This window comes from Anneissia japonica, unplaced genomic scaffold (genome assembly GCF_011630105.1).
Source record: "Anneissia japonica isolate Jap-2015-1 unplaced genomic scaffold, ASM1163010v1 scaffold3334_len1275209_cov185, whole genome shotgun sequence".
Lineage (NCBI taxonomy): Eukaryota > Metazoa > Echinodermata > Crinoidea > Comatulida > Comatulidae > Anneissia > Anneissia japonica.
The window spans coordinates 1203675-1227503 of NW_022738561.1; the positions used below are offsets into that span (position 1 = coordinate 1203675).

At 35.7% G+C, this 23829-nt stretch overlaps 1 protein-coding gene across 1 annotated transcript in view; it reads right to left on the reverse strand.

Annotated features, from left to right (window-relative positions):
- The window catches only part of LOC117117629 (extracellular matrix protein FRAS1-like), a gene marked incomplete in the record, with an annotated part of 121841 nt that overhangs the window by 53054 nt on the left and 44958 nt on the right, over nucleotides 1-23829 (reverse strand). Inside the window, 17 exon segments of the mRNA XM_033261997.1 lie at nucleotides 1583-1773; nucleotides 4718-5013; nucleotides 6440-6839; nucleotides 6958-7288; nucleotides 8239-8418; nucleotides 9809-9931; nucleotides 10971-11149; nucleotides 12236-12395; nucleotides 12784-13460; nucleotides 13934-14074; nucleotides 15738-15878; nucleotides 17402-17542; nucleotides 18752-18895; nucleotides 20410-20553; nucleotides 21827-21982; nucleotides 22218-22358; nucleotides 23220-23360. Of these exon segments, the coding sequence (XP_033117888.1) occupies nucleotides 1583-1773; nucleotides 4718-5013; nucleotides 6440-6839; nucleotides 6958-7288; nucleotides 8239-8418; nucleotides 9809-9931; nucleotides 10971-11149; nucleotides 12236-12395; nucleotides 12784-13460; nucleotides 13934-14074; nucleotides 15738-15878; nucleotides 17402-17542; nucleotides 18752-18895; nucleotides 20410-20553; nucleotides 21827-21982; nucleotides 22218-22358; nucleotides 23220-23360 (3686 nt within the window).

The following is a 23829-nucleotide window of genomic DNA, read 5'->3' on the forward strand; positions in this document are numbered from 1 at the left end:
GCCATAGTATATTGGCTTAAGATAAGAATTTTTGTTTCATTGCTCTATGACATTGTGGAAATTTTCGGGAGATATTAATAAAAATCGGGAGGGCGGGAGACGGCCTAAAAAATCGGGAGAAACCCACAATTTTCGGGAGACTTGGGATCTCTGTTAAATTCCTGCAAATTTTCGAATTTTACTCTACTACAATCAAGCATCATCATGAGATTTAGTTTATTGAGCATTCATATTCTCGTAAGTGGTGACTAAATGTAAGCTGTAGAATATCTGTAAATAAATTGAATTATGCTTACAGCACAAAGATTCACATGTTGTTTTTTTAATTACTGTATTTATTCTAATAAATGCCCTGGGGTATTTATTGTTGAGAAGGGTTTTTAAAGAGGCACACATTCAAGGGAGGCCGTTTATTTGAGGGCGGCATTTATTAATTTGGTCTAAAATGTAAACGTATATGTGAGGTCTCACTACAAAATGAGTCTCATCATTAGAAAATCAAAAAATAAGTTTATATTATATTTTGGTAGATCACATTATAAGCTTTAATTTGATCCTTGAATGGCTTCCCTAGGATAAATAGATCCAGAGATGTTAGCATTTAAAGTTTAGCTGCATGAGAACCAGGTTTTGAGAAAATCGGCCTCAAAGATAAACTAACCTGTACAAATAATAGGACTAGAATTACTGAATATGCACAGAGAACACTGTTTTAGTAAGAAAATTCACTTAAAAAGTACACAATCATAATATATAAGTATTAAATAATTCGAAAACATTAAAATCAAAATTTTGTAAAAATCTTGCTTTGACATATTTTGGTGAATATCTCAATATGATTTCACCAGTGATGCGTCTCATTTCGTGGTGAGACCTCACATATAATCAAATAACTACCCTTTAATTTCACTGTAAATGTGGAACTACAACACACAGTTACTGTGAAAATGTGTTACTGCATAATCATAAAGGCTTATTGATCAAAACCAAGTCAGAAAAATGTAATTCTACTGGAGTATAACATTAATGGAATAGGTTGAGAATGATGTTGCTTCCATTAGATTGGTTTAGAGTAAAGAAAGGAACATTCACATCACGGCCCTGTTCCTACCAATCCTTTCACCATCATACACAAGAATCGTACAGTACGTAAAATATAATTGGTTATAGATATTGATGAGAATTTAATGCAGAAACCCCAACTATTCAAAATCTTATTTACAACACACAGCTATGACAGAATGAGAGCAGCTTAGCCAAGTCAGCTAAACCGGTTGCAGCCACTGTGTGGGTGCTGAGCCATGGTCACCTTTTCAGACCTTGGGTTTCAGGTTCAATTCCATCCCTCCATGTGTTTCAGCTGGTCTTTCAACACAGGACACTTTTTGGGGATAAAAAGGAGAATGTCTGCCAGTGTAATGGCAAATTCACCACCAGTAAATTCAACCAACTGAAAATAACTGTGTGTTTGGCCAAAAAAAAAAAAAAAAAATCCAATCCAATCTAATCCAGAATTATATTTAATTTGAAAAAGTTAATCAATCAATCAACGTCTCTTTGCATTATAGGGTGTGGCTCTTACCTCAATTGTGATGTTAAGTCTGTACAGTGGTGATTGGTTTTCTCCATCAGTCACATAAAAGAGCAATCCATCAATAGTAGGTTCTAGGTCTTTGTGTATGCTTTGTACATAGAAGATGGAGTTATCCAGCAGATCTTGCAAAGGGAATGAACTTATTGGGATTCCTGATTGTGACTTCTCAGAACCTGGAGCTGTAAGTAAACAATTTACAATTCAAATAATGGTGGAACGAGTCTTCTGGATAATTATTATAAACCGTAGCCGCAATGTACGCAATACGCTCATGTGTGCTTCAAGAATACACAAATCAATCATGATGTTGGTAGTCTATGAGTGAGATATAGTACATACCTGGATAAACGGACTAATTGCCATTGTTCCCAAACGGAACACCCCTTCGAAAAATAAATGGAACAGTCCGACCCAGGGCGCCACGTACGAACAGTCTCCCTAACAAACGTCTTCATTCCCTAGAGATTCAAAGATTATGGAGAGGGTAGGAAGGGAGGCAAGGTTATCCAGGTAAGTATCTCACTCATAGACTACCAATATCACGATTGATTTGTGTAGTCTATTTCGTGAATACTTACCTGGATAAACCGACTAATTGCCAGATTAGCTGCGTAAAAGAGGAGGCCGGCGTGATCAGAAACCAGAAAACTTACCTACAGAGTCGGCTTCAGGACAGCAGCCGCCACAGACGACTGGGTCGAGACAACATCCCGCAAGTAGCAAGAAGAAAAGGTAGTCTCCGATCTCCACCATGCCGCTGCAAGAATGTCGGCGAGGGGAACCCCACGAGAGAGAGGCCAAGAAGCTACCGTGCCGCGAACCTCATGCATGTGGGCAGCCTCTCTAGGTCAGGTGTGTCTCTTTTTCCATTATCTGTTTGAGTCGGGTCTACAGGTACCCACGATTGCGGGATACCGGTATACCGGTCTGCGCTAGGTGCTATTTGACCGACGTTCCCGGATGGATCAAACATTTCTTCCTCTAGCGTGATATCGCAGTTATTAAGAGGTATGTTCAATAATCGACCCCCGACGCACGTTTTACCTCCTCGCTGGGATATTAATATTGTGCTTGAATCTCTCAAGGGTTCTTCTTATGAGCCCCTTGGCTCGGCTTCCTTGCTTAATCTGTCTTTCAAAACAGCCTTTTTAGTGGCCGTTGCTTCGTGTAAGCGTCGTGGTGAGATTCACGCTCTTTCCTTGGAGCCGGGTCATATTCTATTCGAGCGAGGCGGTGTTCGTCTCATTTTCAGAGCTGTTTCCTAGCGAAGACTCAGACTTTGGCGCATTCCCCTCCTTCTGTCTTCATTCCCACAATTTCCTCGCACTCCTCTGTGCGGGAAGACAAGGTTTGGTGCCCTGTGCGAGCTTTGCATTTTTACATTAATTGTACGCGTCCGTTGCGCAGCACGGACTCGTATTTGCTTGTTTCTTCAGTTCGGCCCCATGGGCCTGCTACAGTTAATACCATTGCTCGCTGGGTGGTTTCGGCCATCCAAATCGCTTATGCGTCGGCTTGCAAGCCTCCACCTGTCCACATGCACGAGATTCGCGGCATGGTGGTTTCTTGGGCTCTCTTTCGGGGGATTCCCCTCGCCGACATTCTTGCAGCGGCATTGTGGAGATCGGAGACTACTTCTCCAGCGCGCGCAAACCTTGCAAGACTCCGCTTTGCTACATGAATGACACAAAGTGCACTCTGAGTGCCTATTGAGCTTGGCACTTGGTTTGGGGCCCCCACACGCCGAGCACAACGACTTGCGCGCGGACATAGCGGTCGAAGACCACCAACAGCTACAAAAAAGGGATATGTTGTATAATCAACTTCTCGAAAACAAAATCCAAGGTAGAAAAATAAAATTCCAGAATCCAAACAACTTCTTGAAAATAAAATCCAAGGCAGAAAAAGGTAGAAAATCCTTCTCGCAGTAGCGAAAATGAGACACTTGGAAATACTCGATCCAACTCTTAAAGGAGGTTCACTTTTAATGAACGTCGAAAAGGGAATGAGGAAGTTTGCTAGGGAGACGGTTCGTACGTGGCGCCCTGGGTCAGACTGTTCCATTTATTTCAAAGGGGTGTTCCGTTTGGGAACAATGGCAATTAGTCGGTTTATCCAGGTAAGTATTGACGAAATAGACCTAAGTATTGTAAATGCTCGTTTTTGGATGCTTCAGGTGCTGCGCCTATTCGAAAGCGGTGCTTAATTAAGAGCTGCACTTATAAAAAATATTGGCGTGGTGCATTCCAAGCCCGTTCACATGTTACTATCTTACATAATCCTGTGGTTCTGTAGGCCTATCATAGGTCCTATAGGTTATCATAAATAATTGTTTATAAAGAAGTGCTTGTGTCATCGTTGTGCACCGTACACACTGTATTTAAGTGAGTTGAATGGCCGAGCGGTTAGCAGGGGTGCCACAAGCTATAGCTATAATATCGGCACTGGTTCGAACGCTCGCCTATGGTTCTGGTGGTAGAACAAGTCTTCTCGGATAAGGACTATAAACCATAGGCCCAGTGTATACAATGGCTCGTGTGCCCTATAAAGAACCCAGTACATCCTTCGAGACGAGTAGGGGATACCCTGGTGTACTGGAACAGACAGCCCCTGTAGTGGACGACGAGAGTTGCTGGTACCGGGTTACCGGGTAGCACAGACACGAAGGGAGCCTTACGGGCGAAGAAAGTCATTCATCGAGTTCCTAGACCACATATCAAGCACCCTGAGCATCTTAAATTAGATGGATATGTGCACTACATAAACCTAAACTATTATTATTATTATTATTATTTAAAATCCTGTTTCTCAGAGTGTTTCATTACACACAGCAAAAAACTTCAGGCTTGGTGTGGCGCATATACAAGAGCAGCAGCTATTCGAGAGTGGCGTTTATTCAAGTATTTACAGGATTTCCTTTAAGACAAGTAGGAGGTTACCCAAATGTACCGGTCCACACCGGTCCCTGTTGTGGTACCAGTTCACCGGTAGCTGAGACCATTAGAGGAGAAGGTAGTTACTGTAAGAGTTATTCCAAGTCTTCAGTACCTTGATTTGTCAGTGTAAACACTATATGAATCTAACTACATTATTAAATTACACTTGTAGTAAAATTCTCATTACCTGGTTTGATGCTTTCCACAAAACCAAACCTTGGCTGAGAATCGAGAACAATCAACAGTTCAGGAATTCTTGTGTCACTATCAGATACTGTGATTTCTTGTATAGAAATTGGTACTCTACCACCCTCTATTACAATGATGTCATTGTGAACATATGCAGTTGGTGGAAGATCGTTGACTGGTGTAATGACGGCAGTGAGGAACTGATTAGTTATGACATTGTTATTTACATCGCTTACGTTAAAAGAAAAGATGTCGGTGACAATTTGGCTCCCAACATCACCATCAGACATATATCTGGAAATTAAAATATTATTATGTACAGTCATTATAATAAGCAATAAGTAGAGCTCCACATAATACACTATAGGAAAATTATTATACGAAGGTTAGATTTAATGCTTGAACACATTTTTGAATGCATTAAATGTAAGTATAATAATTTTCCGCTAGTGTACGATGCATGCTCTACTAATTGCTTTATAAGTTAATCACCGTCTTTTAATGACAGTTTTTTGATAATCAACTTTTGTAGCAGTCATCGGTTGCTATAGTGATATGGTCAGCACACTCCTGTGCGTATGCTGATGATTTGTGCTCCTGCTGTACGCGCATGTTAGCTCAGAGAGCTAGCGACGTTACACATCAGCAGTACAGTACGGACACAATAAATAACTTTAGTTTGTGTTAGAATTCGTCAAAGAAATAAACATTGAGAGTCAATTTTTGGTCAATGCAGACAGGTAATCGTGCGATGATTCGTAACTAGCTAGGCTGGGCTACGGCCTGGTATTAGATAGGAGAGGCGCCCTCCCTGCCTGGCCATAGGCCTACATCCAATTTTTCATTCCTCGAGTCTTTAAAATAGATCTAGAATATTTCTATTAAATGTTCAGTTTGTTTAGTTTATGAGGGTTCACTGATTCAAGGAATTGCTAAATTGTTCATACTTAATATTGAATTTGAAGTAACTTTCTTCGGGTTCTAAAACCTTGTTTTACGAAAGTAATTTACAAATACAATTCAACTTCCATAGCGGTGTGCGATATCTTCTCGCGCGGTGACGCGAAAACATGAGGTATTTTTTCTTGCACACAAACCTAAAAAAAATCAAGTCAAGCATCCACTATGTCAAAAATTATTGGACTGTGGGGGAATGGGCAAATAACATTGGGAGTTGACTTATAATAACTATTATTATAATTATAATGCTATAACATTTCAAGCCTGTATTAAACACTGTGTTGAGAGCATCTAAGGAGCTTTTATTATTTACTCAATTCCTAAATTTTTCTCACATGTACTCATCTTGCAAGCATTTTCTACTGTTTTAAGTATACTTCACTGGAGTATCTTATTGTCTATTTCATTTCATGAGACTTTCATCGAACTAGCATTCCCAGGCTTATATATGCGTTGTTTATTCATTGTTATTCATGAAAATAAGTGATCTACTTAATGTAAGACACACCTCATTTTTAATTACCTCATTTTATTTGGCCAGTTTTGATCTTGTTTTTAATCTGATTGATTGGTTTTTATTGACTTTTGTTATACTTCAGTAAATATTGTACATATATTTGGATGGGTGAGATTTTCTCATCAGTATTCTTGAAAATGATCAAAAAGTCTCCAAGTGTCTCTGTCTCTTTTACTAATTATGAATTCTATATTAATATAGAAATTTTGAATACACTGTACTGTAGTAATATATGTTGGTCACCTGATATTGTAGGCATTAATATCTGCCTGACTGAACCGCATTCCTGTTAGAATTTCATCATATCCACCCTCACGATTCTTCTTCTGAAGTTTTCCATAACGTGGAGGTAAGATCAGACGGAAGAAAATCTCCATATCATTGGAGTCATCATCATTAAACGAAAGCTCTGCACGTGTAACAACAACAAAGGAATTCTCCTGTAGAAACAGAGCCAAGGTTGCATCAGGGTTAAGGGTCGGGCTCATGCTATCTACTTTTACAATGGCCACACGCATGGATATACGCGTCACATGGGTGCCGTCTGAGACTGAAATCTCAAAGCTGTCCTCATTGGCTAGTGATCCGTCTTGGTAATACTGAAACGATTCACTCAGCAACTCACTATGAGTAAACTCATCACCTTAAAGAGAGCAAATAATTTTTGCTTAAAACAAAATGATGAAAATATTAGATAAAAGATTAAAGATATTTAAAGATATGTAAGGTGCATCATACCAACTTAAGCATTTGTAACTTACCTTCCTGTAAATAGATTCTTCCATTCTTGACAATATTTCCATATTGAGGTGCTCTAATCAAGGAATATACCAAGTTTGAAAGAGGGGTGTCTAGATCTTCCACAGTAACAAGGCTGCTACGGATTGGTGTATGCTCCCCGACCCTTACACTAAGCACAGGATTCGGTACAGGAAACACAGGTGCAGCATTGTTTTTTGGTACAACTGACACAATGAATGGCATCGGTGCAACGGTATTGCCACCCCTAAACTTATCAGATACTGTAAAACAGAATGTAAAGTAATATTTAAAAAAAATACAGTAGATTATTTTTAATGAGAAAAGCAGCCCCTATCACTTAATAATAATAGATGGATTTATATAGCGCAAATAAACGAGGTCTCTAAGGTTAGGTGCATCCTAACCTGGACCAAACAACTATTTGAAATTAAAACAAAACAGTAGAGAAAATCCGATCAGAATAACAAAATAAACTAAGCATCCACTGGAAGGAATCCCAATATCTGCAGACGGATCTGTTTCGGCCTTCCAGGCCTCATCAGTGCAGCTATGGTATAGACCCAAACGATAGTTTTGCATTATGTGGCCGTTTGCTGTGTTATGGGTTTTTCCCATTTGCCTTTCAAAATTTATATATTATTAAATAATCTCTATTGAGATCCAGCGGGCCGCCACTGATGCACGGTAGAGATTGCATCTTTAGATCTCCGATCTTGTTCACAAATTCACGGACTAGTGCTGTCTCGTAAGAATTTTGTAGGAAGCGTTAAGAGTGACAAAACATTCTCTGTATCTACTGGAACTGAGCCACATAACTTGTATTCCACTATTTGCATTCACACCTGGGCTGTGTATATATATTGCCTTGGTTTGGCTCTGTAATCATTAGTGGTCATGGGACTAGTTTGGGCCCTACATAAGCTGGTCGAACGTTTCGTTTGGGTCTATACCCTATCTGCACTGATGAGGCCTGGAAGGCCGAAACGGATCCGTCTGCAGATATTGGGATGCCTTCCAGTGGATATACAACTTTAAGCAAGACTATTTTTGTACTTTGTTTAGCGAATCCACCGCCCATGATGATTTCAAATAAAAATACAAGTTTATTTTTGGGCAATTAGCACACAATGAAAAAAATAAAAATTTTTCTTTATTTTTATTACACCTATAACTGCCTTGAAATTGCAAAAATTAAGTTATGTGTATTTCTTCCTAGTATTTAACTATCCCATTACTACACCTGTCTCTTATACACATCTAGATGTGTATAAGAGACAGGCATTGATGTCTGCCTGAGTAAAGTATCTGATAGAAAACTCTGGCTGGTCAACATTCTCAATAAAACCTTGATCAGTAGCGAATGGTATTGTGATATTGTAGAGTAGGAGATTGTCTGGACTATCTTCATCCGTAAAGGCTAGGTTAGAACGATCAATTATTGTCACATCCCCTGCTAGAACCTTTAAAGGGTAAATAAACGCAAGAGGAGAATATTAACCAATTAGAATAGTTGCATAATATACACTAGTGAAAATTATTCACTCATAATAATAATAATTAGAATTCCAGCAATAGCGTTTTTTGAACCATCATTATCATCAATATTTTAATAGCATCATCATCATCATCATCATCATCACATAAAATGTCAATATCACTCATAATTGACATTATCATATCTACTGACATAATTAATTCTAGAACGTTCTTCCAACCACTCCCACCCACTTATAGTGGTTTGGCACAGTGAGAACGGTTGGGATTTCCAACTCGAGGTCTGGGTTTCAATCCCCTCACTGTGCATTTCGCTTGTGTCCTTGGGCAAGGCACTTTATCTACACTGCTTCTCTCCACCCAGAAGTATAAATGGGTGCCTGGTGGGGTTAAATGCCAAAATGCGCTGATGTAGCTGCTGCAACTTTATGGAACAGTTTGTGTTCGGTAGGCGTCTAATTCAATGACCAGGGGTAGTAATGTGAAGTGCTTAGAGGCCTTGTTGGCATTAAGCGCTATATAAATATAACTTATTATTATTATTATAAGCTACAATTACATCGGATCCGAACCGAAATTTGTTTTCGATGCACGCCAGCATCCCTTCTCTTGCATACTGATTTGATTTTGTAATTATTTCGGTAGGCCTTGGCCTTTTTCGCGAATCGGTAGACATCTTGAAGTTATGACAAACATTGCGAATCAGCGGTGCGTAACCAACAGAATTAAGATAAGCTTTTGGGCTGATTGTCTGACATCATGTTATTTAAAAAATCCTATCCAAGTAGTGTATTATAATAGCTCTATGAATTACAGTGCAGTAGTACTAGTAATACTCAGGACTAGCATTGTTTTAGTTACCATATGAGAGTTTCCTGTGTTAAAAACATGATTTACTATACTATACTTCTTTATAAAACGTAACTTGTACCTTATAATAAGAGAAATCTGTATATTATCGGTACCTGGAACAGTAACAACACGAAAGTACTATGCTACTGCACTGTAATGCATAGGCCTATTTTAATACACTACTTAGATAGGCTTTTCTTTTTCCATCTTGATTTCAGAGGTCAAAATCATTTTTCAATTTCTTTTCAATCATATAGTGGTATAGACTAGTCTTTTAAGAATAATTTGCTGGAAAAATTTTTTGTATACGACGTCCCGTTATGGATTTTTTAAATAACATGATGTCAGGAAATCAGCCCAAAAGTTTATCTTATTTCTGTTGGTTACGCACCGCTGATTCCAGTGTTTGTGATCACTTCAAGATGTCTACCGATTTGTGAAAAAGGCCTAACACTGTGGAAAGTTTTATAATCATCAAGCATTTGAATGTTTACATGAACTAACCATAATTCTGAAAGGTTGTGGTACACCAAGGGCTGGTCTTGGTGGCTCATCATTTTCAGCAGATACCATGACAGTAAAGAGTTGGTCAGGAAGAATGTTGGGTGGATCAGCTCCATCAGATACCTAGTTACAACAATTTAAAATGAGTATCCATACAGCCCTGTCAAGACTATCCCATTTTATTTGACAAATGTTACATGCCTAAATATGGTCATGATGACATCACATCATCACCATATATAGGCACATCATCACTATATGGGCACACAAGTTTTTTTTGACAAAGAAAATTTGATAATCTGGACAGAGCTAAGAAAGGTACAAGATAATGAAAAGGAGGAATAAACCAATAAGCAGTAATAAAAAAAAAAAGGTCTCTAAAAATTTAGGACACAATGGACAAGATACCAATTAGCAGTCCTGTGAAGGCCCTGTTTTGTTTGTACCTTGATTCATACTGGTGTTGCACTATTGACCCCTAATATTTAATGACCAAATTCATCGAAAAACAAGTTTATTTATAAACAACTTCATCTTTCTTCTGTTTTTAATCATTCATGAAAATGTGTGACAAATTAACTGTCAGGCATTTTTTGTTTAAAAGAGTACTGGAATTCTAGCATGAAATTTGCAATCCCATCATAAAAAGCTTTTGGATGATGGGCATGAAATGCAAATTTTAGCTAATCTTAAGCTCTGTCCAGACTATCAAGACAAAAAACTATTGTATGCCCATATATAGTCATGATGCAGCTATATATGGTCATGATATGATGTCATCATAACCATATTTAGGCATGTCACATGAAATGTGAGTCTGGACAGGGCTTTAAGTTACATAGGTGTATCACTGATGCAGAGGCTTGCTCAAAGGCTTTTAATGTAAATGAATGAGGTCTTAGTATAAAAAAACAACATAGCGTAGAATTATAATTAAAAAAATACAATAAAATAAAAACATGACAAAAGAAACAACATGCATAACATAAATATATATTTGAAAATAGCATTTCATTAGAAGAGAGAAAAACAAAAACTATAAGAATATTTCTAGTGAATATTCACTATGTTTACAACAATGAGATTGCAAATATTAATCCCCAAAAAATAAAGATGAAATAAAAGTAAATAAAAAAAGCAACATTCAAAGATGCACTCTTACTTCAAACTGAAATGAGTCGGAAGTGCTTTCTTCTCCTAAGTGGCGGTAATAAACATGCCCTTCCCTAATTTCCTGTTGTAAGAATTGCTGGAGAGTGTAGTACATCTGCTCCTCGTTCAGGGACTCCCATCCTGGAGGTAGATCACCTACCACACGTGGTAGTACCATTATCAGCTCACCTGTAATTAATCAACAAACATTAAATACAGAAAGTGCAAAGAAAATGCTACATAGCAATAGTCTGATAATACAACAGAATTTGTATGACGATTTAGGCTGTGATAATTCTACTCTTACTGTGTACATTTCTTTACAACTTTAAGCAAGACTATTTTTGTACTTTGTTTAGCGAATCCACCGCCCATGATGATTTCAAATAAAAATACAAGTTTATTTTTGGGCAATTAGCACACCATGAAAAAAATAAAAATTTTTCTTTATTTTTATTACACCTATAACTGCCTTGAAATTGCAAAAATTAAGTTATGTGTATTTCTTCCTAGTATTTAACTATCCCATTACTACACTGTTTACATTCACCAATAAAATGTTATTTTTATTTTTTCCTCCATTTGGAAGTTTTTGGCAAACTACTTGCTAAATAAGAAAACAAAATTGTCTTTTTTCCATATTGCCGTCCTCTGACAATCTTTAAAAAAACGTTTGCAAAACAAGGTATAAAAAAGTCTTGCCTAATATAGAAACTTTTCTGTTCCTTCTCAATTTGTCCCAAATAGATCGGCAAAGTTTAGGCAGACAATCAAGAGGATGATGATGGATGATGATTATAATGATGATGAGTCAAGAAAATGTAAACAGAATACACTTATACTCTATTCAGACTACACTTTCTTGCGATCGGTTGCGATGTAATCGGTGGTAATCCAAAACTGATTACTACCGATCGCAATCAACGAACGCACTCAGACCAACATAAATAAACTTTACATTCTAGGGCCTAGGCCTCCGGTGTCTAGGCCTATGTTGCCTGACCTCAGCCAAACAGTGCCTGTGGAATTCGTTGTGATTTGTTGCGATCAGATTCCGTGGTAATCGGTAGTAATAAAGATTGTAGCACCCAATCGCAACGGGTAACAATTGCGATATCGATTACATATCGCCTACTATTGGTGATCTTTCCCATACGATTTTACTTTGCGATTGGGTGCGATTGGGTGTCGCAATTGCTACAACCGATCGCAATGCGATGTTAGTCTGAATTGGGTATTAATGTTCATTTATTAATAAGAAATAAACAAGCCCACCATATCTTGGATTGTTGATTGGTGGATTAAGGGTGAAAATGATGCGATCATCATCAGTATCACTATCTGTTGCTTGTAGTAAATCACTCGTAATTGGGGTCATGTGACCTTCCTTCACTTGAGCATTAACATTTTTGATGATTACAGGAACTTGATTGTCCTGAAGAGAAAAGCAATATCAATGTATTTTATAATCGCATGCACATATAAAGGTCAATTGACATAAACATACCCCACATGCACACAACACAGGTTTACGTTGAATGACCTTGGATACACACTGTTCAGACTAAGAAATGGCTTAACACAATCTGCAACACTAAACTAGTAGTGTTCAAGTGGCATTCAGTTGGTGAGTCGAATGCCCGAGCGGTTCAGGCAGGGGAACCACAATCTACAGTACAGCCATAATATCACCTCATCTGTAAAATTCTCTCTTTGCTCTCTTTCTATTTCAAATTTCTGGATCTGCCACTTTTAATTATGATGACGGCAAAAGACAAAATACTAACAATTAAGAGCCTATAATAGTTCATTATCATACTTACTTTTGGCAGTATTTGTATGTTAAAGAGAACATTCTTGAAGTTGTATCCATCAGTGACTTGGATCATAGCAACATCGTAGCGAGTCTCGCTACCATCATGTTTATAGTAAATACTTCCCATCCGTAGATCCTCAGGTGTAAAGATTTCAACATCGGTTAAATCACCAACACGTAGCAAACGCCCATGACGAGGTTGCTCAAGAACGAAAAATTTTACATTGTCTGGGTTGTCATTATCATGGACTTGTAAAACTGTGTTTGTAATACGGGTTTGTTGACCTTCTTCTAAAATTAGTGGGTCGTTTCGTAATACCATCGGTGGATCGGGAGACGTGGCAATTATTGATACAACTTCAATGACTGAATCATACTGACGGTCGTTTACTTTCAACTTCATTTCTCCAATAAGTTCCCCGGATGCATCGTGTATGAAACGAATATTCCCATGGAGTACCTCGAAGCCTGTGAAAACATCCAAGGCAACCAACGTACGTTCTATTCCTTTATTAATGCGAATGAGGTGACCATTGGTTGGTGTTTGCACAAGGTAAAAAAGTAGATCAACAAATGCGGTATCAGCATCAACTGCGCTGAAGAAACTTGTGTCCAGGGGAGTGGAACCGCCAATTGTTGTGATGATTGATCCGTTTATGTATAAGAATGGTGGTACCACATTCACTGTAATTAGATAAAAATATATATCGAGCTATACATAATACAGTAACATTTCAACAGGAGGCAAGTGGGGGAAGGAGATGAGAGGAGAATCCATGCCCTCAAAATACAAGATCTGATTGTTTTGGGGTTTCAATCAATAGAGTTCATTCATACATACCAGTATATGAAAATACACAAGTGTAGGCAAAAACAAAATATGAATTTAATTTTAACCTCCAATCACAATTATAAACAATTATAGAACCAACAAAATAAATTAACTAAAAAGTCAACTCACATTTAATATTTAGGACCCTATCACAATATTTTCAGAATACCTTGTACAGTGACTGAATAATCTAGTACAGATTTTTTGGTGTTGTACTTTAAGCTAAGATCGTATTACAAGATAGTGCACTCTGCTTCACAATCTTATTATAAAATCTTGGCTTTTTTAAGGCAATCACTATTTAGTACCCCAGTAAGTACCTTACCTTCACAGGTATTGGTGAGAGTATTTGTGAAGAATCCGCTTCCACAGTCACTAACACATCTGGCTCGTTTTAGGTAAGTGTCTGCGGTACACTGAGAGCACACTTGAGGGGTAGTGCATTCAACACAATCATTTGGACAGCCTTAAAAAAACAAACAAATATTTAAATGGTATTTTAAGGGGCAGACCCATATAAGTGCCTCATAATTTTATAAGAGTCCACATTATTTATGCAAATCATGCTGACAATGCAAACATCATATCTTTACATTTAAAAGACTGGATGTTGAAATTAGAAATCATTGTGATAACTTTAAATACGTCACCACCAAGAGATGGAGGAGGAGAGGGCCATTCAGTAAAAGCTCTTATGACCACTAGAGGTATTTACATAAAGTTTTGAAAAAGTCATCAATTTCCAATGATATTTAAACACCTATAATACAATGTTGGGGTTTTGATCCCAGAACAGCAATTTGGCCATGCTAATCAACCTCAATGGAGCCCTGAGGGAACCCAAAAACATCCATTCTGAGGGCACAGCCAGGGTCACCTGTGTGAAAAATAGATGAAAGACTGATGAATAACTTATATATTGTTTTTCTGCTGTATTTTTTTTTGGTGATATATTTTGGAATATTGTAAAATTATGTGATTTGGAAGGGATTGTCCATCTGATGAAAGATTGTTAAGGGGATGGGTTTGTGTGTGTTTGGGAGTCACAAGGGAAAGGACAGGTAGAGTTTATGTAGGAGAAATGTTTGCTGAGCTCTCAAAATGTGTCCCTTCTTTAGAATCATTTAATTATGTTTTACCATATTTTTCCTTTTTTGATGGTACTGTACTTATTTCCTGTTTGTTCTTTTGCTGTACAGTTAACTTGCCTAAGTCAACTTTGCCTAAATCAAATAATTAGCAAGTGGATATTATTCTACATGCCAATTGTTGTGCTTTTGATTAATTAACAATTTTTAAGTCAAATTTTAAGAATTTAATTTTGAAAATGTTAATTTGGATTCGACTTGGGAAAGTTCAACTGTATTCTTAATTTGAATATATTTCTGTGGTAGAGTTGAATCTTTTTCTTAGGCCTTTTGTTAATTTTCTTTGTTATGGATGCACCGTCTATGCGGCTGAGTGCCACTGATATGAAAGTGTATATCCAAATAAATTAATTATTTATTTACTGATGTCAGTAAAGAGCAGCTTAGCTCAGTCGGCTAATCCGGTGGTAGCCCCTGTGTGTGCACTGAACCGTGGAGATCTCTAGGTCCCCGGTTCAATTCCCATCACTGCCTCTCCCTGTGTTTCAGCTAGAGGGCTGAAATACAAGTTACAAAAGCGCACCGTCTTTCGGATGAGACGATTAAGCCGTTAGCCCCGTGTGCATTTATGGCCCATGTGCATGTTAAAGAACGCAGTACACTCTTCGGAAAAGAGTATGGATTGTCTCCCGGTGTACTGCCCAATCACCACCAGAAGGAACCCAATGGAAATAAGTCTTCTTCTAGACTTTCGTGGGCTATCCTTTGTGTTTACACCGAATAAATCCAATCAAATCCAGCAACTACTATCTATGAGTAAACTCATCTGGTTTTTCAAAAATATTTATTGATCGGATAATTTTCTTTTTGTTAAACCAGTGTAATAACAAGTTTCACATACCTGCAACGTTTCAGATGCACACTTCAGCTATCCCTTCTCAAGCACTGAATCTTAATGTATCAACACCGCAATATATAATCGAATAAATTAGATCTAAATACATAAAAATCCAATGAAATAGCTTCAAATAAATAGCATACCTATACAGGTGTGAGTTGAGTAATCACTATAGTAACCTGGACCACAATGCGATACACATTCACTCTGCCTCAGAAGCTGCGGAGGAGAGCAACTTGTACAACGTCCTTTATTGTCACAATCCTGACATCCGCCAATACATGCTGCAGTAATAACATCAGAAAAGAAGAATTAATATAACCAGGGAGAGATTACTCATATAGTCAACCGAAATACAGGTGTATAAATATACTGTAAATATAAATTTCATTTCACTAATGTGTTTACAACACTAAATTTAATAGGTGGAGCCATGTAAAATTAATCAACATAAATAAAAAATAGATCATTATGATAAAATTTCTAAAAATTGTTGAAATACAGTATATAAAAAAAATAATAGACGTGACAGAAATTTTTTTAATGTTAAATGTTTAATGTATATGAATTTTATTATTCAAGATTCAAGATAATTTTATTGTCTGAAAAACCCAGAAATTATGTTCCACTGGAAGTAACAACAACAACAACATATACATTGATAAATAAAAGATAACAAAGTATATAAAACTATGAGCACCAAACAATATCTAGTCATAAGATGTACAAAAAGAATATAAAACTTTATTAAACAAAATTACACATTAAACTTAATTAAATTAGGCCAAAATTTGCACAATTATCTATTAACATTATTATTATGAAGGTGAATGGAGTTGGAAACAATGGAGTTCCTATATAGATTATGCCTAATCTGTATATATAAAAGCCTAACAAAATAAAAGATGAAAACAATTTAGGTTTTTATATGTACAGATTAGGCAGTAAGTTAAAATGTTCTGTATTTGTTTATAAAACAAGATAATAATGGTGTTGTCTACATTTGCTAGAACCAATTGTTATAAATTTACTGTTTTTAATTATTTTCCTTATTTATGGAACGACCTACCTCCAAATATTAGGGAATGTGCAATTAATTCCACAAAATTTAAATATGTAATTAAGCAATATTTTTTTAATTAAATCATTATAAATTAATTAAATTATAAATTGTAATTCTCTTTGTAATATTTTTATTAACTTTTTATGTTGTACTGTACATATATGAATTGTGAATTTTTCAGATTTTAATGTTTGTCTTTTTAATGTTTTGGAGAGCCTTTAGATAGTGATTAAGTTTGCTTTTAGGAAATCCTCAGGCTTTTTTTTTTTTTTTTTTTGTCATTTGTTTCTCTTATCTATTGTACTGTATTGTCTTGCCTGGAAATAAATAAAATAAAAATAAAATTCTTCTTCTTAAGTTTTCTCAGAAAATACAATCTTTGCTTTTCTTTTGTCAAAGTGATCTTACTTTGTTTATCCCATTTAAGCTTATCATCAACAACAGTGCCTAGGTACTAAAAGCTTTCAACTTGTTCAAATTCCAGATTATCTACATACAATATATCATGAGCACTGTTTGTTTTGCAAAAATCAAAGATCATTTCTTTAGTTTTGTTAGTGTATATTTATTTTATTGAATGTACAGTAATTTCTTCTGAAAGGAGAATATGTTGTTCTAATTTTGATTTAAATATATTTTCTTCTAAAAATCAGGTGTATATTTGACTTGATATGCAAAATCTACACTTGGAGAATACTGAAATAGTTAAAAATTAGCATGTGACCTCAGATAAAGTTCACTGACCTCTACACCTGCTTCTCACTTGATAGTAACCATCTCCACATTCTTGAACGCAAACATCATTTTTTAAGACCATCCCGTTCATGCACAGAAGACAATCGGTAGGATTAGGACCAACACATGAATTACATTTCCAGTCACATTCTAGGAAACCGTAAAAAGATTGTCTGTAAGAATTATTTTTGGCATAATTTAATAAACAATTGCAAAAAATAGAATATTAAGAACATTGCCCATAAATTCTAATATAAAGGTAAGAAAGGGTAATCCATTTTTTCTTCATTTCTCAAAACTCACTTCCCTTGAAAAAGTACAATTAACAAACTACATATTGGGTTCATCATTTTGTTTTTTCATTCATCGATTATGTACATTGTTAACCTTTCCTTCTAGTGTATAAATGATGAAAAATGAATGGTCCCTAAGGGAGTTGGCAGCAACATAATACAAACTCAGTCACTAAAAAGTTGTTATATTTGCTCTCTACCTCAACATATCAATCAGCTATGCATACATCATGACAGGAAAACACTAATGTACCATATTAGTGTTTTTCATGCTATAATGACGTGATGATGCTAAAGTAGCTGCAATGTTGATTGAAGTAGACATGTAATACATGATATTGTTACTTGCTTATTTATAAAGTAAAAAACAGCAGCACTTTTGAGACTAACAATATATAATTTATTCTCTAGCTTTCGTCCACACAGTGGACTTCATCAGGAGACTGTACAAATGGGATAAGAAACAACTATAATATACAACTGAAATAATGGGGGCGGTCCTAAAACAACAAAGAATGGTGTACAAAGCAAGTACAAGTCTGCCGAAATAGCAATCTAAATAAACAGTATTAAAAGAACAAAAGATCAATGATAAGAAACTGTGGGAAATAGCATACAGAATAAGTCTATGTCAAAGTCAATGATAAAAACAGTAAATAGGCAGTAAATACAGTAAGGTAACTACTAAATGAAGAGAATACGGGCGTTAGACTATAAATCAGTTTATTATTATAACTCTTTACTATGGAGAATAAAGGTTTCAAGAATTTTGAGCAATGCAACAAAATAATATGTAAATATAATTGACATATGGAGTTGAATAGCTTGGTGCTCGCCTTTCAATCGAATGGTCCAGGGTTCAAATCCTGTCAAATCCACTCCATAAGCCTCGTTATGAGACTTAACATTATGCAGATCATCATGTGTATATGTTTCATGTAAAGGGATTGCCACCTATCCAATTATAGGACAGTGATTAAGTAACTATTGGTAAATTGGCCATGTGCCTAGAGGAATAATACAAACAACTAAAAAAATTAAAATGTAGAACTTTTAAACAAACTACCTTTGCATTCCCTGGTAAGGGGGTCAACATAGTACTGCTCTGCACAGGTTGAAATGCATTCTCCATAGGAAAGCACAGCTGATGGATTCACACACTGAAGACATGTTGAGTCACTGATACAAGACAGGCAATTTGCCTCACACGCTGTTGGCATAAACAACATCATGTTTTTACATAATTAAAATATTACTTTACTTCATAAATGCCACAGCTGTGAAAATGAAACATGAACATCTGTGTAATTTAAATGTAAAGTTTTTTTTCTTCATTAGTTTGGGAGCCATTCATTAGCGAGATGGCTGCTAAGTGTAATATGCATGGCCTTGAAATAGAGTATTTCGTCTGATGATCATAGACTACAAGTCATTACATTTAATTGAAGAGTTTTAATTAGGATTAGCTTTTAATTAACATCCTGATCACACACAGTTCATTATTAAAGTTACGGAAATATTTTTTTCTTTTTAATCAACAGTGCCAGATTTTATGTGATAAAGTTTATGTGGTACTTTCAGTGTATTGATAATACATTTGTTCATTCAGTATTAAAATAGTCTTAGTAAAGATTAGCCTTTTCTATTTAATCAACATGTTGCAGAGTTTATGTGCCATATTTATTTGATATGTTTTTTAGTACCTGGAAAGTTTTAATAAAGATCAGATTTTAATTATCATCTCCTGATCAGAGTTCATCATCAAATCAACAGAAATGTGATTTTTTCTTAAATTTTAATTTTAATCAACAGTGCCAGAGTTTATATGTGCCAGTCATGGGATAGTCTCAGGGTACTGATAACAAACTTCTTCATCCAGTATCAGGATCAACATGTGTTCATTTAGGAAGATGTGATAGTAATTGAGTATTAGTATTAAATTATATTATGATACATTATATTATCATCTAGTACCAGGATCAAACATGCAACACACACAGTTCATGTGTTAGAGAGTTGATACTTGTTCATCCAGGATCAGAATAAACAAGCATTCATTAAGTACACATTTTCTATGATTCTAATGCTAAATGAATTATGTTGTATATCCTAATATATCCCATCTAGGTGGCTGAACTCATTAAGCAATCTACAATAGAAGCAAAACAAAAAGTAAAAATTCCAGATACAATGGTGGCATTGTTTGGACGTAGATAAATATGAGCTGTATTGTGCAAAAAAAGAAAAATAATTTATTGATAGATTTAAATAGATGACTATATAGGCTTTATTTTGGTCTTTGAATCAGGTTCCTAACTTGAGTACAACTGGATTAAGATCATTTTCAAATTCAGAAGTCTGAAAAAATACTTTGGAAAAAATTGCCACTAAAGATGAACAACTGATAAATTTAGTGCTGGTTTTCCTATCAATTCTGCAAAGAGCTTTACAAAATGTGCCTCAAAAACAGTTTAAATGTAAATCAACTTAGACCAACTGTTATCGAGAAATATACATATTAAAATTATCAAAAACACTGAAACCCAATATCACTTCATATATATTTTCTTGAATATCTCAAATTGACTCATTTTGTCATGACACAATTTATATTAAAAACAAATCAAGTACAAACAACCTAACAAAGCATCCCCTTGGTAAAGTCACTAAAGTTGTTCAATTACTTTAGATACAATTTTTTTTTATAGATAAGATATACTTTACCTGTACAGATTCCATTGTTGTTGTAGAATCCAAGGTAACATTCTGAGGTACACATTCCATTATGGGCTAGCACAAACCCACTCTTGCAAGATTGACATCCCATTGGTCCTTCACGGTCACATGTCAAACAAGTTGGAAAACATTCTACAAAGAAAAAAATCATTAACGCAATGAAGTCACTCCTTTACATTTTATAGTAAAAACACAGCCTTCCTATTGTTTCCTCATATGCATAGCCATTATTTTATGTGTAATAAAAAAAACCTAAGATCAATACTTAGCTAATTTTTAAAACCTAAAACTGTCCTAGAATTTCATGGCTGGATGTCTAAGTCTTCAGGTATTGATGGGCAGCCTAGAATGTTATGTTTAACTCGGGGTGTTGACTTTATGCCTAGCAATTTAAGCTAGGCTAGGCCTAAACAAACTTTGTTGTAAGTACAGTAAACTTGCCTAAGTCGAATGTGCCTAATACCCTATTTAGACTAGGCTTTGCATTGCGACCGGTTGCGATGTAATCGGCGGTAAACAGTTGTAATCCAAATTGTTCGCAACCATTCGCAAAACACCTTTTTGCTTTGATACTTTACATCACAAGCAACGAGTTCATCCTGTTTTGTTGGACTTCAGCCAATCAGTGCCTGTGGAATCCGTTGCGATCGGATTCCGTGGTAAACGGGAGTAATTAAGATTGTAGCACCCAATAGCAATTGCAAAATCGATTACTTATTGACTACTATTGGTGAGCTTTCAGACACGATTTTACTTTGCGATTGGGTGCGATTAGGTGTCGCAATTGCTACAACCGATCACAATGTGAAGATAGTCTGAATGGGGTATTAGTCGAAAAATTGTCAAAGTCGAAATTATTATTATGTCACTTCATCTTCCCTATATTTACAATAGTTAATATTTGCTCTAACTCAAATAAATTTAAGTCGAATAAAAACGAAAGACATATTTTACATGCCAAATTGATCTGTTTTCCATTAATTGTTAGTCTGTAAGTTGAAGTCAAAATCTTGACGTAAAACTTCAATCATTTTAAGCTGTCGCCGCTTTACCAACATCGCTGTGAACTTTTATGAAAATTGCATTTACAATGAACTAATGTCATCGGGAGGAAGCAATAAAAAGCCAAAACATGGACTAGATAACAGTGAATTATGTGCTTGAAGAATCTCTTAGGGTAATTCTGCCTTAGCATGTTGCTATTCTATGGGAATTTCCAATTATTTGTATGTGATGATCATGCAAAACAAATCAATGACAATATAAATATATGTATGTTTGCAATACATTTCATAATTAACATAATTTATATTAATGTGCATAATGTTATATGAACAATATGAATAAAAGTGTTTACTCAAAAATTTGATAATAATTTCCAAAAAGTTGATAGAATAAGGAATACCTTTACATGATCTTGACTGACTTTCATAATAGCCAATACCACATTCCTGTACACAAACATCTCCAAGAGTGAAAGTGTTCCCATCAATACACTGATCGCAAACACTGCCCTCAGTGCCAGTTAAACCGTAACATGTGGCACAAGATGGTGAACAATCTATGAATTATTTTTAAAAAAATGTAAAACATAATCAACAATTTAGACAATATTCATGATACTACATTATCAATATTAATAATTTTATAGTAATTTATCTAATATTTTGGTTGATGACTATATAATGGGACAATCAGACGGTTCTATTTATGCTGTAGGGGTGTTCTTAAAAGAACAATGGCAATTAGTTGGTGTATCTAGGTAAGTAATCACAAAAATGGGCTGATTAAAATACCTTGACAAATATTGAAAGAATTTAGGTACTGAGAACTACCACAGCCATCAAAGCACCTGCCACCTTGAGGGCTAGTAGCCCCACAAGATTGGCAGTCCCCGTCACTTGCACCACTACATGTACCACAGCTAGCATGACAATCTGTAAGGCCAAAAATACATTTTTGAGTGTCACAGTGTCATTTACAACGGAATCAATTCCACACAAATTTAATTTTTGAAATGTACATACATAAATTTGTAATGTTACAAATTCTATACGTATTCCAAATTTTCCCCAGGATTTCTCCAGTATTTTAACATCTTACAACCAGGGCTTAAACTAAGCTAAATTTTTCCATTCTTATACAGACAATAAGCGAGCATACCATTTACTGAAAATTCCGGGTGGCAATAAATCATCAACAGTGACCCAAACCTATGTCGCAAACCTCTGTCAGACCTGCATAACAGATTCTCCAGGAATTTGACTTCCATAATTTGGGGCCCTGTCTCCATAACCTTTATGATCAACCTAATCAATATCAACACTAGTTACAAGTAAATGGTATTCATGCACAGTATCAAATTTATTGATTTATGTCCATCTTATTTACAAATGTGATATAAATTTCCTTTGACCTCAGTAGGAAAATATTTCAATAATGAAATTAACTTTGTAACAAGTTTCAGTTTCATTACAAAAGGAACACTTTTCCACAGGTGCATTTATCAACAAAATTGGTAGTGATAGATTTCCTCTAACTAAGTAAAGTCCCTCAAGTATACTTCGTAATACCCAATCACACAATACACAGCTCAGGATATTTATAACTAACAAGGGGATAAATTCAGGCAATGAAAAATAAATACGGACTCAACATTATTTATAATTTAAGAACATATATATACAGGTAATGTCCATACTCATATTTTTCTATATGTTTAACTGAAAAATAAATGTGGGCTCAGCATTATTATAATGCAAACACATGGAAATAATATGATATAATAAAGTACTAACCATTGCATACACCAGCAGCTTCAAACTGTGTAGAAAGGCAGGAGCGAGCACATACACCATTTTGCAATACCAATGGTGGTCTACAACTTGTACAGTCACTTGGGCCGCCATATGTGCAGCTTAGGCATGAGGAATGACATGCTGAACATGATAGAACAACACTTTTGATTGGTTGATAGAGTATACAAACAGTAATATGTGAAAACATGTTGCACAATGGTAAAGCTGAAGGCTTCCAATCGAAAGATTGGGGTTCAAGTCAGAGGTGTAATTATCATAAATTATGTATTTGGTCGTCATGTTAACCATGTTGTCCTGCTTTCCACCCTCAAGTAATGTGGGTGTATCAAATAATTGTCAATGCCAAAGAGCTGATTACTAGGGAGTATGCATTCCATATATATTTGATCCAATGAACAAAGTATTCAGTGGCAGATCCTGGAATTCAAAGTAGAAGGGGCCCAGTGAGGAACTTCCATGGGCAGATGGTCCACCCTCCTCAGCCCCACCATGATTGGGGCTGAGGTATGAAAAATTATGATTATGGCACCTTCAGATGGACGGAACTAGCACTCTCATATTTGAATATTTTTCTAAATTATTTTTAAAA